This window comes from Leucoraja erinacea, unplaced genomic scaffold (assembly GCF_028641065.1).
Source record: "Leucoraja erinacea ecotype New England unplaced genomic scaffold, Leri_hhj_1 Leri_128S, whole genome shotgun sequence".
Classification (NCBI taxonomy): Eukaryota; Metazoa; Chordata; class Chondrichthyes; order Rajiformes; family Rajidae; genus Leucoraja; species Leucoraja erinaceus.
This window is the reverse complement of record NW_026575550.1, coordinates 205872-218788: the sequence shown is the minus strand read 5'-3', so window position 1 is coordinate 218788 and position 12917 is coordinate 205872. Positions and strand designations below refer to the sequence as shown.

Genomic DNA, 12917 nt, shown 5'->3' with positions numbered 1-12917 from the left:
ATTCACAGCACCTCTCCAAGTGAATTATGAATTTTTTTACAAAAATGATGACAATGAACAGTTTGAATTATACAAAAATGATGACAATGAACAGTTTGAATTATTAATCTTTGATCTGCCCTTCTACACCAAACCCCTCACCCCCACCCTCGCCCCCCCCCCCCTCAAATGAATGAATCTTTATTGCCACATGTAACATGTTGCAGTGAAATCCTTTGCGTGCATACCCAAGGTGTGCAAATAGTCTCCACATATAGAGCGCTGACATGGTTACAAAATACCCCGCGCCCGGCCTTCTTTGTTTCCCCCCCCCCCCCCTTCATGGCAGTCCCCCCTTGCCGGGTCCTGGTAATATCTGGAATAAAGGTTCTGGATGGTGGCATGGTAGGGGTCCCACTCATGGCTCACATAGATGATTGTAATTACTTTGCACCAACTTCACATCCCATGGCTTTTATAAGCCAATGTCTAGATTATAAGTCATTCCCATTTCATATAACCATATAACAAATACAGCACGGAAACAGGCCATCTCCACCCTTCTAGTCCATGCTGAACACGTATTCTCCCCTAGTCCCATATACCTGCGCTCAGACCATAACCCTCCATTCCTTTCCCGTCCATATAACTATCCAATTTATTTTTAAATGATAAAAACAAACCTGCCTCCACCACCTTCACTGGAAGCTCATTCCACACAGCCACAGCTGAGTAAAGAAGTTCCCCCTCATGATACCCCTAAACTTCTGTCCCTTAATTCTCAAGTCATGTCCTCTTGTTTGAATCTTCCCTACTCTCAGTGGGAAAAGCTTATCCACGTCAACTCTGTCTATCCCTCTCATCATTTTAAATACCTCTATCAAGTCCCCCCTTAACCTTCTGCGCTCCAAAGAATAAAGACCTAACTTGTTCAACCTTTCTCTGTAACTTAGTTGCTGAAACCCAGGCAACATTCTAGTAAATCTCCTCTGTACTCTCTCTATTTTGTTGACATCCTTCCTATAATTCGGCGACCAAAATTGTACACCATACTCCAGAATTGGCCTCACCAATGCCTTGTACAATTTTAACATTACATCCCGACTTCTATACTCAATGCTCTGATTTATAAAGGCCAGCACAACAAAAGCTTTCTTTACCACCTTTCTATCTACATGAGATTCCACTTTCAGGGAACTGTGCACAGTTATTCCCAGATCCCTCTATTCACCTGCATTCTTCAATTCCTTACCATTTACCATGTACGTCCTATTTTGATTTGTCCTGCCAAGATGTAGCACCTCACACTTATCAGCATTGAACTCCATCTGCCATCTTTCAGCCCACTCTTCCAACTGGCATAAATCTCTCTGTAGACTTTCAAAATCTACTTCATTATCCAAAACCCCACCTATTTTAGTATCATCTGCGTACTTACTAATCCAATTTACCACACCATCATCCAGATCATTGATGTACATGACAAACAACAGTGGACCCAACACAGATCCCTGTGGCACCCCACTAGTCACTGGCCTCCAACCTGACAAACAACCATCCACCATTACTCTCTGGCATCTCCCATTCAGCCACTGTTGAATCCATCTTGCTACTCCACCATTAATACCCAACCATTGAACCTTCTTAACCAACCTTCCATGAGGAACCTTGTCAAAGGCCTTACTGAAGTCCATATATACAACATCCACTGCTTTACCCTCATTAATTTCCCGAGTAACCTCTTCAAAAAATTCAAGAAGATTAGTCAAACATGACCTTCCAGGCACAAATCCATGTTGACTGTTCCTAATCAGACCCTGTTTATCCAGATGCTTATATATATTATCTCTAAGTATCTTTTCCATTAATTTTCCCACCACTGACGTCAAACTAACAGGTCTATAATTGCTAGGTTTACTCTTAGACCCCTTTTTAAACAATGGAACAACATGCGCAGTACGCCAATCCTCCGGTACTATTCCCGTTTCTAATGACATTTGAAATATTTCTGTCATAGCCCCTGCTATTTCTAAACTAACTTCCCTCAATGTCCTAGGGAATATCCTGTCCGGACCTGGAGATTTATCCACTTTTATATTTCTCAAAAGTATCAGTACTTCCTCTTCTTTGATTCTCATAGTTTCCATAGCTACTCTACTTGTTTCCCTTACCTCACATAATTCAATATCCTTCTCCTTGGTGAATAACGAAGAAAAGAAATTGTTCAATCTCTTTTGGCTCTGCAGATAGCTGTCCACTCTGACTCTCTAATGGACCAATTTTATCCCTCGTTATCCTTTTGCTATTAATATAGCTGTAGAAACCCTTTGGATTTACTTTCACCTTACTTGCCAAAGCAACCTCATATCTTCTTTTAGCTTTTCTAATTTCTTTCTTAAGATTACTGCATGCTGCCTATAATTATTGTAGATCTCTCTCTTTTTTCCGAACCTTGTCTAATTTCCCTTGAAAACCAGGTTGAACAAGTTAGGGCTATATTCTTTGGAGCGCAGAAGGTTAAGGGGGGACTTGATAGAGGTTTTTAAAATGATGAGAGGGATAGACAGAGTTGACGTGGAAAAGCTTTTTCCACTGAGAGTAGGGAAGATTCAAACAAGGGGACATGACATGAGAATTAATGGACTGAAGTTTAGGGGTAACATGAGGGGGAACTTCTTTACTCAGAGAGTGGTAGCTGTGTGGAATGAGCTTCCAGTGAAGGTGGTGGAGGCAGGTTCGTTTTCATCATTTAAAAATAAAGTGGATAGTTATATGGATGGGAAGGGAATGGACGGTTATGGTCTGAGCGCAGGTATATGGGACTAGGGGAGATTATATGTTCGGCACGGACTAGAAGGGTCGAGATGGCCTGTTTCCGTGCTGTAATTGTTATATGGTTATAAAACCATGGCTCTTTCCAATTTTTACCATTTCCTCTCAACCGAACAGGGACATAAAGATTCTGTACTCTTAAAATTTCACCTTTAAATGTCCTCCATTTCTCTTTCACATCTTTCCCATATAACAAACAGTCCCAATTTACTCCTTTTAAATCTTTTCGCATCTCCTCAAAGTTAGCTTTTCTACAATCAAAAATCTCAACCCTAGGTCCAGTTCTGATCCTCTCCATAATTATATTGAAACTAATGGTATTGTGAACACTGTTCCCGAACTGTTCCCCAACGCATACCTCTGCCACCTGACCCGTCTCATTTCCTAACAGGAGGTCCTGCACCCCCCCTTCTCTAGTAAGTACTTCTATGTATTGCTGCAAAAAACTATCCTGCACACATTTTACAAACTCCAAACCATCCTGCCCATTTACAGAATGTGTATCCCAGTCTATGTGTGGAAAATTGAAATCTCCCACAATCACTACCTTGTGCTTACTACTAATATCTGCAATCTCCTTACATATTTTCTCTTCCAATTCTCGCTCTCCATTTGGCGGTCTATAATACACCCCTATAAGTGTTGCTACCCCTTTCACATTTCTCAGTTCCACCCAAATAGCCTCCCTAGACAAGCCATCTAATCTATCCTGCCAGAGCACTGCTGTAATATCTTCCCTGATAAGCTATGCAACACCTCCACCTCTTGCCCCTACAATTCTATCACACCTGAAGCAACGAAATCCTGGAATATTTAGTTTCCAATCATAGCCCTCCTGCAACCATGTTTCACTGATCGCCACAACATCATACTTCCAGTTGTCAATCCAGGCTCTAAGTGCATCCACCTTTCTTACAATGCTCCTAGCATTAAAATATACACATTTAAGAAACCCACCCTCTCTAATTCTCTGTTTATTGTCTTTTTCTTCTCTCCCCTACATTTTGGGTCAGAGTGCTACCATTCTCTGCCTCCTGCCTCACACACTGACTGCTAGCTTTCCCAATTTGAGTCCCTCTCCCCAACCATACTAGTTTAAAGTCTCTCCAGTAGTCTTTGCCAATCTCCCCGCCAGGATATTGGTCCCCCTCGAGTTCAAGTGCAACCCGTCCTTTCTGTACAGGTCGCACCTTCCCCAAAAGAGGTCCCAATGATCCAGAAACGTGAATCCATACCTACTGCACCAGTCCCTCATCCACTCATTTGTCCTCCACCTCGCTCCATTCCTACTCTTACTGTTGCGTGGTACAGGCAGTAATCCTGAGATTGTTACCTTTGCAGTCCTTCTGTTTAACTCTCTACCTAACTCCCTAAATTCTTCTTTCAGGACCTCTTCTCTTTTTTTACCTATGACATTTCAATTCCTCATGTCCTAATTCAGGGACTTTTTGGCACTAATATGCTGAAACATCGCTTGTTGCTTCACAGGCACATTACTAAATAAAATCTGTCAGCAAGCAATAATGGGTTAGATGACCACAGGAGTTGAGCTTTAAAGGAGGGGTACAAAATGGAGAGTCGGGTGGGAAATTCGGAGCCTTAGGCTGAGGTTGATGAAAGTACATCCACCAGTGATGGCGTAATGAACTGTTTGATTGAAAGATATGGCGTGGAACTAAGTCCTTCAGCGCACCGACTGCACACCAACCATTGATTACCCATTCATTTTAGTTCTATGTTATCCCACTTTTGCATCCACACCCAACACACTAGGAACAATTTGCAGAGGGACAATTAATCTGTAAACTGCATGTCTGGGATGGGGAATGAAATCGAAGTTACAGGGAGAATGAGCACAAAGTGCCTTTTGTCTCTCCCTGGGCTTTCCACACTGCCAGTGTGAGTTTGGTTTCTGAAGTCCTTTCAGTCCAGTGCTCTGACATCTGCCTTGTTTCAAAACTGTTTGTTTTGTCCATGTTTCGGAAACTCATTATTGCTACTAACCTGACCAATCCTGAGCTCACTTCTGCTGCTTGGAACATTTGTCTCATGATGCTATTGTGAAATTATTTGTACGTATCTGTTATTATGGATTTCAAACTATTTTAATTTTTTGCTTTTGAGGAATATTTCGAGGAATGAAAACTTGTTTGAGGTGCCTGACATTCGCTGGTGATTTGAGTCTATCGTTCTGTTTTGGCTTCATTACTGCTTTTTTCTTCGATAATGGTATGTGTACAAATATTATTCTGAACATATGAAAATGATGAAGGGTGACTGGAGTGGTGTATGTCAATCAGAGTGTTGTGAGCTTCACCCGGATTGCCAGCACCCACAGTTCTCTGAACAATAGCCCACAACATACAGCAGGGAAACCTAATGGATGTTTAGACTTCAATGGCTGGTCTTAGTACTGTGTGTTCTTGGACAACTTGTACATTACTTCTGTTGTTGTCTACTGTATATTTAGGAGCAAACTCCGAACAGAGCTCTAGGGCATATGTTTAAAGTGAGAGGGGAAAGATTTAACAGGAACCTGAGGGGCAACCTTTTCATAACAGGGTCGAAGGTTTTCTAGAACGAGCTGCCAGAAGTGGTAGTTGAGGCAGATTCAATAACAACATTTCTAAGTTGTTTGGACAGGTACATGGATAGGAAAGGTTTAGAGGGATATGAGCTAAGTACAGTCCAATGGGACCAGCTTAGATGGAGTATCTTGGGCAGTATGAATGAGTTAGATCTAAGGACCTGTTTCCATGCTGAATCACTCTGACTCTACTGTGGGATGAAATTGCCCTACATTTGTGTCAATTTGCAAAGTGGATGCTCCGCAGTGATGCATCACTCCGGGAACAATTCTGGAGTAATGTCTGACCTAACTCCAAAGGGAACTTTTGGAGAAGTGGCTTTGAGAGGAAGATGTCTCAATTGATTTGTGTTTAACATATGGTTGGTTGTGGCACATATCAACTCCAAAATCCCGCTACAATTTGCCTACTGCTAGAGGGGATGTGATGGCACTGGTTCTCCACCCTGCATTAGACCACTTGGACAATAAGAATGTGCACGTCAGGCCATTCATCAATTACAGTTCAGCATTCAGCATCATTATCCACTCTCAACATTATCAAGCTCAGGGAATTACATATCTGTACATCCCTATGCAACTGGATCCTCAACCTCCTCATCAACAGACCACAATCAGCACAAATTGGCTCTTCCGCCTTGATAACCATCAGCACAGGATCACCTCAAGGTTGTAGACTCAGTTCCCTGATCTGCTCACTCTATACCCATGACTGTGTATCCACACACAGTTTCAATGCCATCTTTAAACTCGCCAATGACACCACAGTTGTTGGGCAAATTATGAAGAATGATAAATCGGAGTTTAGGAGGGAGATTCATAATCTAATGGAATAGTGCCAGAACAACAAGAGGAGTCGGTCTACCCCACGACAGAAGGGGGAGAAGGGGAGTAGTTGTACAGTTTGATGACCACAGCGAAAAAGGAATCACCTGTGGCATTCTGTGCTACATCTTGGTGGAACTAGTCTGTTACTGAAGGTGCTGCTCAGGTTGACCAGTGTATCATGGAGGGGTTGAGCTGTTATTGTCCAGGATGCTCCACAGTTTGAGGAGCATCTTCCCCTCCAAGACCACCTCCCATGTATCCAACGCTGCCCCAGGACAGAGCCAGCCTTCCAAATGAGCTTGTGAATTCTGTTGGCGTCCACGGCCTTCGCCCTGCTACACCAGGACACAAGAGCAAAGAAAATGGCACTAGCCACCACTGATTGGTGGATCATCTGCAGCATCTTACTGCGGACATTGAAAGAGTGGAGCCTTCTCCGTAAGTACAGATTCTTGGACCAGTCCACTTTACTATCGAGGTGAACTCCAAGGTACTTGTACTCGCTGGTAATCTGCACCGCCACACCATTGATGGGGCCAGGGGTGTTCCTCTCCGCCTAAAGTCCACCACTAACTCCTTCGGATATCATAGGATAAGTTGACGTGATTTGACTCATGGTATCCTTCAGGAAATTGGATTTCTGCTCATATTTTTAGCCAAATTGATTCGAGTAATCCGAATTTTAAAAGTCTAACTATAATTTCCGTAGCACAAAGATAGTTGATATAAGCAGTGTGAATGGTATGTTGTGTCGCAAATAATAATGCTACATGGTACTATTAGAAAAAAATGCTTGCAAACAGATTTCAATTCTGGCACAAATTAGGTCAATCCCTTTGGATCTATTAAAACATTTTGGCTTTTATTGCAAAGGAGTTGTCGTTCAGAAATGAGGAACTATTATAATTATACAGGGTGTTGGTGAGCCAAACCTGAGGTAACATGCAAACTTTTAAGGAAGTATTTGGTAGCATTGGAGGGGGTTGAAAAGCAGTTCATTAAGCTAATTACTAGGATGAATGGGTTGTTCCGGCTGGGACCCGCTCCTGGGATTCGGGGGTGAAAGATGTTGTGAAATATCACTGTTACTCAATGAGAAAATTCACTGCAGACTCTTTCACAGCAGTTGATGGGTGTTGTGGGTATCAGTTTATGTAAGCAATGCCCTTCTAAATGGGAGACAGCTAATGATCTTGATTTGGTTTCACATTTAATTATTAAAACCTATTTTTAATTGCAGATCTTATAATGATGAACAAAATAATTGGTGCTGCAATTATTATAGGACTGCCATTTCCTGCAGCATGTATTACATTGAAGCTCCTGCGGTATTGTACAATGTTCTCAGGTATCTTTTCTGGTCTAATTTGCATGCGCATAAATAAGCAGACATCTCCAAATGATTAGCTTTAATAAAACAAAAAATGAGGAAATCATGACCAATGAACTCTCCCCAACCACTCCACACACCTCCATCCCTCCACCTCACAGAGGCAGAGGACATCACTCCATCCATAATTACCCTTCTATGTTGCTGTGACCTATGGGATGGTGTCAGTGCATTTTTGGTCAGTTGTGAGCAAGACCAGCCTTAGGAGGTGTGGGGCCCCAATTGGGAACAATTTTGGTGAGCCCCAAGTTCACAGCCAAGGTCTGTAGAATCATAGAAATATAAATAAAGTCTATTATAGAGTGTGTTTGTGTGTGTGTTATGTGTGTGTGTGGGAGGGAGGGAGAGAAGGGAGTTAGGGAAGTAGAGAAAGGAGGGAGGGAAGGAGAGAAGAGAGAGGAGGATGGAGAGAAGGGAGGGAGGGAAGGAGTTGGGAAAAGAGAGAGAGGAAGGAGGAAGGGAAGGATAGAGGGAGGGAGAGGAGGGAAGGGAAGGAGAGAAGGGAGGGAGAGGGCCGGCGGCGGGAACGGGTGCCGCGTTCCGGGTGAACACGTGTGAGCTGAGGCCGAGGTTTGTAAATGTTGCTCCAAACCCCAGCCCGGCCCTCTCCGTATTGTTCACTGTGTCTCCCCGGGGAGAGAGAGAGGGGTGGAGCCGGGGCTGTGTACCTGAACCACTGCGACTGGAGGAGCGGGAGTGCTGCCCTGGAAACCTCCTCCTCTCCCTCTTCTCCATTCCCCCTCACACTCCCCCTCCCCGTCTACCCCTTTCTTCCCCCTCCACCCCTCTACTCTGTCTCTCCCCCCTCCATGCAGGGGAGATCTACCCGAGCCGAGAGTAGATTACTCCAAAGATCCTAGAGTGGAGCTTTGTATTACTCTAGCGCGAGGCCCCCCTTAGGTGTGGGGCCCAATTGGGAGCAATCGGCCCTGGTTGTGAGGTGGTACAAGGTATCTGGAACAATTATGGAGGCACTGCTGACCTGACTAGAGGAGTCTTTAGGAAAATAGCTGTGAGAAATGGGAGTCTTTTTTTCATGTTTCATATTTCTGCAGTCAAATGTGCTGTGATTTGACATGGAAGTGAGAAACTGGAGAACAATGCATCTCAATTGCCCACTCCTTCTCCCCTCTCCCATCAGGCAAAAGGTATAGAAGATGTGAAAATGCACACCTCCAGATTCAGAGACAGTATCTTCCTGGCTGTTATTAGGCAACTGAATCATCCTACCACCACCAGAGAGCAGTGCTGAACTACTATCTACCTCCTTGGTGAACCTCAGACTATCCTTGATCGGACTTTACTGGCTTTACATTACACTAAACGTTATTTCCTTATCATAGACATAGGCATAGAAAATAGGTGCAGGAGGAGGCCATTCGGCCCTTCGAGCCATTCATTGTGATCATGGCTGATCGTCCCCCAATCAATAACCCATGCCTGCCTTCTCTCCATATCCCTTGATTCCACTAGCCCCTAGAACTCTTTCTAACTCTCTCTTAAATCCATCCAGTGATTTGGCCTCCACTGCCCTCAATTGCCAGAGAAGAGCTAATGAGAAAATTGTTGGAGCTCTGGTCTGACAAGTCCCTGGGTCAAGAAAGACTTTATCCTCAGGATTTAGTAATGATTAGTCATAGAACTCATAGTCATAGAATTTTTCATTTTCAAACACTCTTGCAATACAGGGAAGGTTCAATTGGATTGAAAATCTCTTCCACAGAGTCACCACCTTCTAACTAAAGACATTTCTCCTCATCTCCTTCCTAAACTAACACATTTTAATTCTGATGCTGTGATCTAGACTCTCCATATTCAGGCCTTTCACTATTTAATAAGTTTCTATGAGGTCCCCCCTCATTCTTCTGAACTCCAGTAAGTACAGGCCCAGTGCCGTCAAATGTGCTCATCAAATGTTATCCCACTCATTCCTGGGATCATTCTTGTAAACCTCCTCTGGACCCTCCCCGGAGCCAGCAAATCCTTCCTCGGATATGGGGCCCAAAATTACTCACACTATTCCTAATGCAGCCGGACCAGAGCCTTAGAAAGCCTCAGCATAACATCTCTGTTTTGTATTCTAGTACTCTTGAAACAAATGCCAGCATACGTTTGCCTTCCTTACCTGATTCAACTTGCAAATTGACTTTTTGGGAATCTTGCACCAGCATTCCCAATTCCTGCATGGGTTTCTCCAGGATCTCTGGTTTCCCCCCACATTCCAAAGACGTACAGGTTTGTAGGTTATTTCGCTTGGTATAGGGAGGTTTCACGGCAGTCGGGTCACGACCCATGACCCGTACTGTTGCTACGCTACTCCAAATGGATTACATGCGATGAACTGCACGTAGGCACTTACCATTTCCATCGCAGAAGCTAGGTTTCCAACGTAGCGGGCCCGTTAAAACCCGCTGAATTTGTCATTTTTTGCGCTGTAAATAATTATGGAAATCAGGATAAGCATGAGAGACATTTAGCCTGCTTCAGAATTCCAAAAGTGAGGAGAAATGACGGTAAATAGAAACGAGGGCTGAAGGGACAACAGCCAGAGTACTTAGCGAACATTGGCCGTTTGCTCACTGCATTTCATCAACTAAGGCATTATTTGTGTTTTTTTCTTGATTCCTTTGGCATCTAAAAAGTTTCAGAAGTGATAAATCTGGCTGTAATTTTTTTAAATCGCCCATGGTTCTCGTGGGTTTTTACATACAAAATGAAAACGCATCTGAAGAAAAATTTACAGCCAGATTTATCACTTCTGAGAATTTTTAGATACCAAAGGAATCAAGAAAAAACACAAATAATGCCTTACTTGATGAAATGCAGTGAGCAAACGCGATAATTCCCAATATTTTCAATGTTTACCAAGCACTTTAGCTGCTGTAGTCCCTTCTGTTCTCGCTTCTCTTTACCTACATTTCACTTCACGTTTGGAATTCTAAAGTTGGGTACGTGTCTTCACACTTACCCCGACTCCCACAATTTTTTTTAGCGCAAAAATTCAACATTTTGGCGGTTTTTAACAGGTAGGAAAGTGCGCGTTTCTTGCATTAATAACATGTACCAGAAGTGACGGATGTCTTCCAGTTGGATTTAGCGGCTCCGTGCGTCGAGCCCTATGACTTGGTGACGTTCCGTGCAACCCCCCTATAAATGTAAATTGTTCCTAGTGTGTGTAGGATAGTGCAAGTGTGCAGGAATCGCTGATCGGTGCGGTCTCGATAGGCTAAAGGGCCTATTTCCATGCTGTATCTCTAAACTAAACCTCCGATTTCTGGATTCTCTCATTTAGAAAATAGTCTACGCCTTTATTCCAACTACCAAAATGCATGACTCTACACTTTGCTACACTATATTCCATCTGCCACTTCTCTGCCCACTCTCCCAACCTGTCCAAGTCCTTTTGCAGAGTCCCTGCTTTATCTACACTACCTACCCCTCCACCTATCTTCATATCATTGTTCACACTAGAGGAAAATGTGATAAAGATTCCAACGGTGTGATTGTTAAATTTGTCGCAAAGATAAGTAGGAAAGTAAGTCGTGAGAAGGACATTAGTCATTTATAAAGAGAAAGTAAGAGATTAAGTAAGGTGAATTATGGTGATGGTGGTTAATTTTGGCTTTCCTATGGGTGCCTGTACGAGTTAGATCTGCAGATATGGTCAAGTATTGTCGTGGTTTACCAGACTCAAATTAAAGATAAGATGACACAGACACGGAGAATTCTTCAAGAGTTGCCTATCCCATCTGCGTGAGAGACATTTAGCCTGCTTCAGAATTCCAAAAGTACAACTGCAGAATGACATTTTTGACCGTGATGCTTATCCCCTTAGAACTTTTGTTTTCAAACCTTACACTTCCTTGTCTCCCTCTCCCCTGACTCTCAGTCTGAAGAAGGGTCTCGACCCATAATGTCACCCATTACTTCTCTCCAGAGATGCTGCCTGTCCCGCTGAGTTACTACAGCATTCTGTGTCCATCTCCGCTGTAAACTGGCATCTGCAGTGGCTTTCTGCAAATTTGGGATGGCGTGATGCAGGTGTGCAAGTCGTTGGCGAGACCACACTTGGAGAACTGTGTGCAGGTGTGGAGCTCCAACCACAGGTGGGATGACAGGAAGCATCGCCTGACTATTGTGTGTGCTTCCGGGCTTCAGTCACAATAACAGGTTGGACAGGCTGGGATAATTTGTGACTATCAATGTCAATTCAAAACTATTTTCTGTTTCCAGGGAAGACGTTCCACTGCGCCGAATGGGGACCCCACCTATATGGTGAGATAATTATTTGGTAGATTCCTTTTGACATCAATGATTCCAGTTTCCCCCCTAATTCACAAGGCAGGCTGGCCGCCCACTCGGCCATCTTCTTCTTCTTGCGATTGAAACATAAACCAAAGGAATAGTTAAATCTCAAGCCTGGTGTTGAGCAGCCATGTTGTTGTCTCTGCGTTATTGTCTGCAAGGCCCTGATCTCCATTTGGTGGATGGTAGAGCGGGCACCCAGAGATGACATGGTTGGCTGTCTGTTGTTCTGCTCCGCATTGACAGGCTGGGCTATGGCGGAGTCCCCATCTCCACATGCTGGCATTAAAACCCAACTCCAGTACCAAGTCTGTTGAGCTTCTCCCATGCTCCACTGGGGAGCTCAGCTTTTATCTGGTGAAGAGATGTAGCTGTGTAATGGAGATGATGTTGCCTTCCACTCCTGTGACCACTTGGTGGCTATGGTGGATATGGTCAAGTATTGTCGTGGTTTATCAGACTCAAATTAAAGATAAGATGACACAGACACGGAGAATTCTTCAAGAAGACGAGAAGCCTTTAATTTGCACAAATCTGGGCCTGGAACATTCAGAGATAGTACAGCTCGGCCACTCTCCAAATGTTCTCTGATCCATAATTTCAAGCAGCATTTTATTATAATTTCAGTTCTTATCTTTGGCTGCTTAGCATGCATGTTCTTTTACTAACTTTAACCTCTCACTGTCCTTGCCCTTTATCTCCAATCTCTGAGTTACCATGATGTTCTAACTGAAGCAAAAATAAACTAAGCAATAACATGTTTTTGGGCCTTGACTTCTGATCACATAAAAATAGCTGACATCTGCGAGCTTTACTAAATGTTTTTAAACATATTGGTAAAATTAAGAAGTATCGTGTTTCTTCTATATACATTCTATATAACTTCTATATAACTTCCTTCTCTGAGACTTTACAAAGTCTCAAAAGACAAAGAAAACTGCACACACATTCCCCAGGTCTAATCACTCATATAGCCCTAAAATGCAGGCTCGTTTA

The 12917-nt window shown here is 43.3% G+C and overlaps 1 protein-coding gene across 1 annotated transcript in view; it reads left to right on the top strand.

Annotated features, from left to right (window-relative positions):
• The first annotated feature begins 7208 nt into the window (after positions 1-7208).
• Positions 7209-12917, top strand: part of LOC129715637 (uncharacterized) — a 40841-nt gene continuing 35132 nt past the window's right edge. The window contains exons 1-2 of the mRNA XM_055665499.1: positions 7209-7574; positions 11850-11891. Of these exons, the coding sequence (XP_055521474.1) occupies positions 7475-7574; positions 11850-11891 (142 nt within the window). The 5' untranslated portion in view covers positions 7209-7474. The remainder of the gene's footprint in view (positions 7575-11849; positions 11892-12917) is intronic.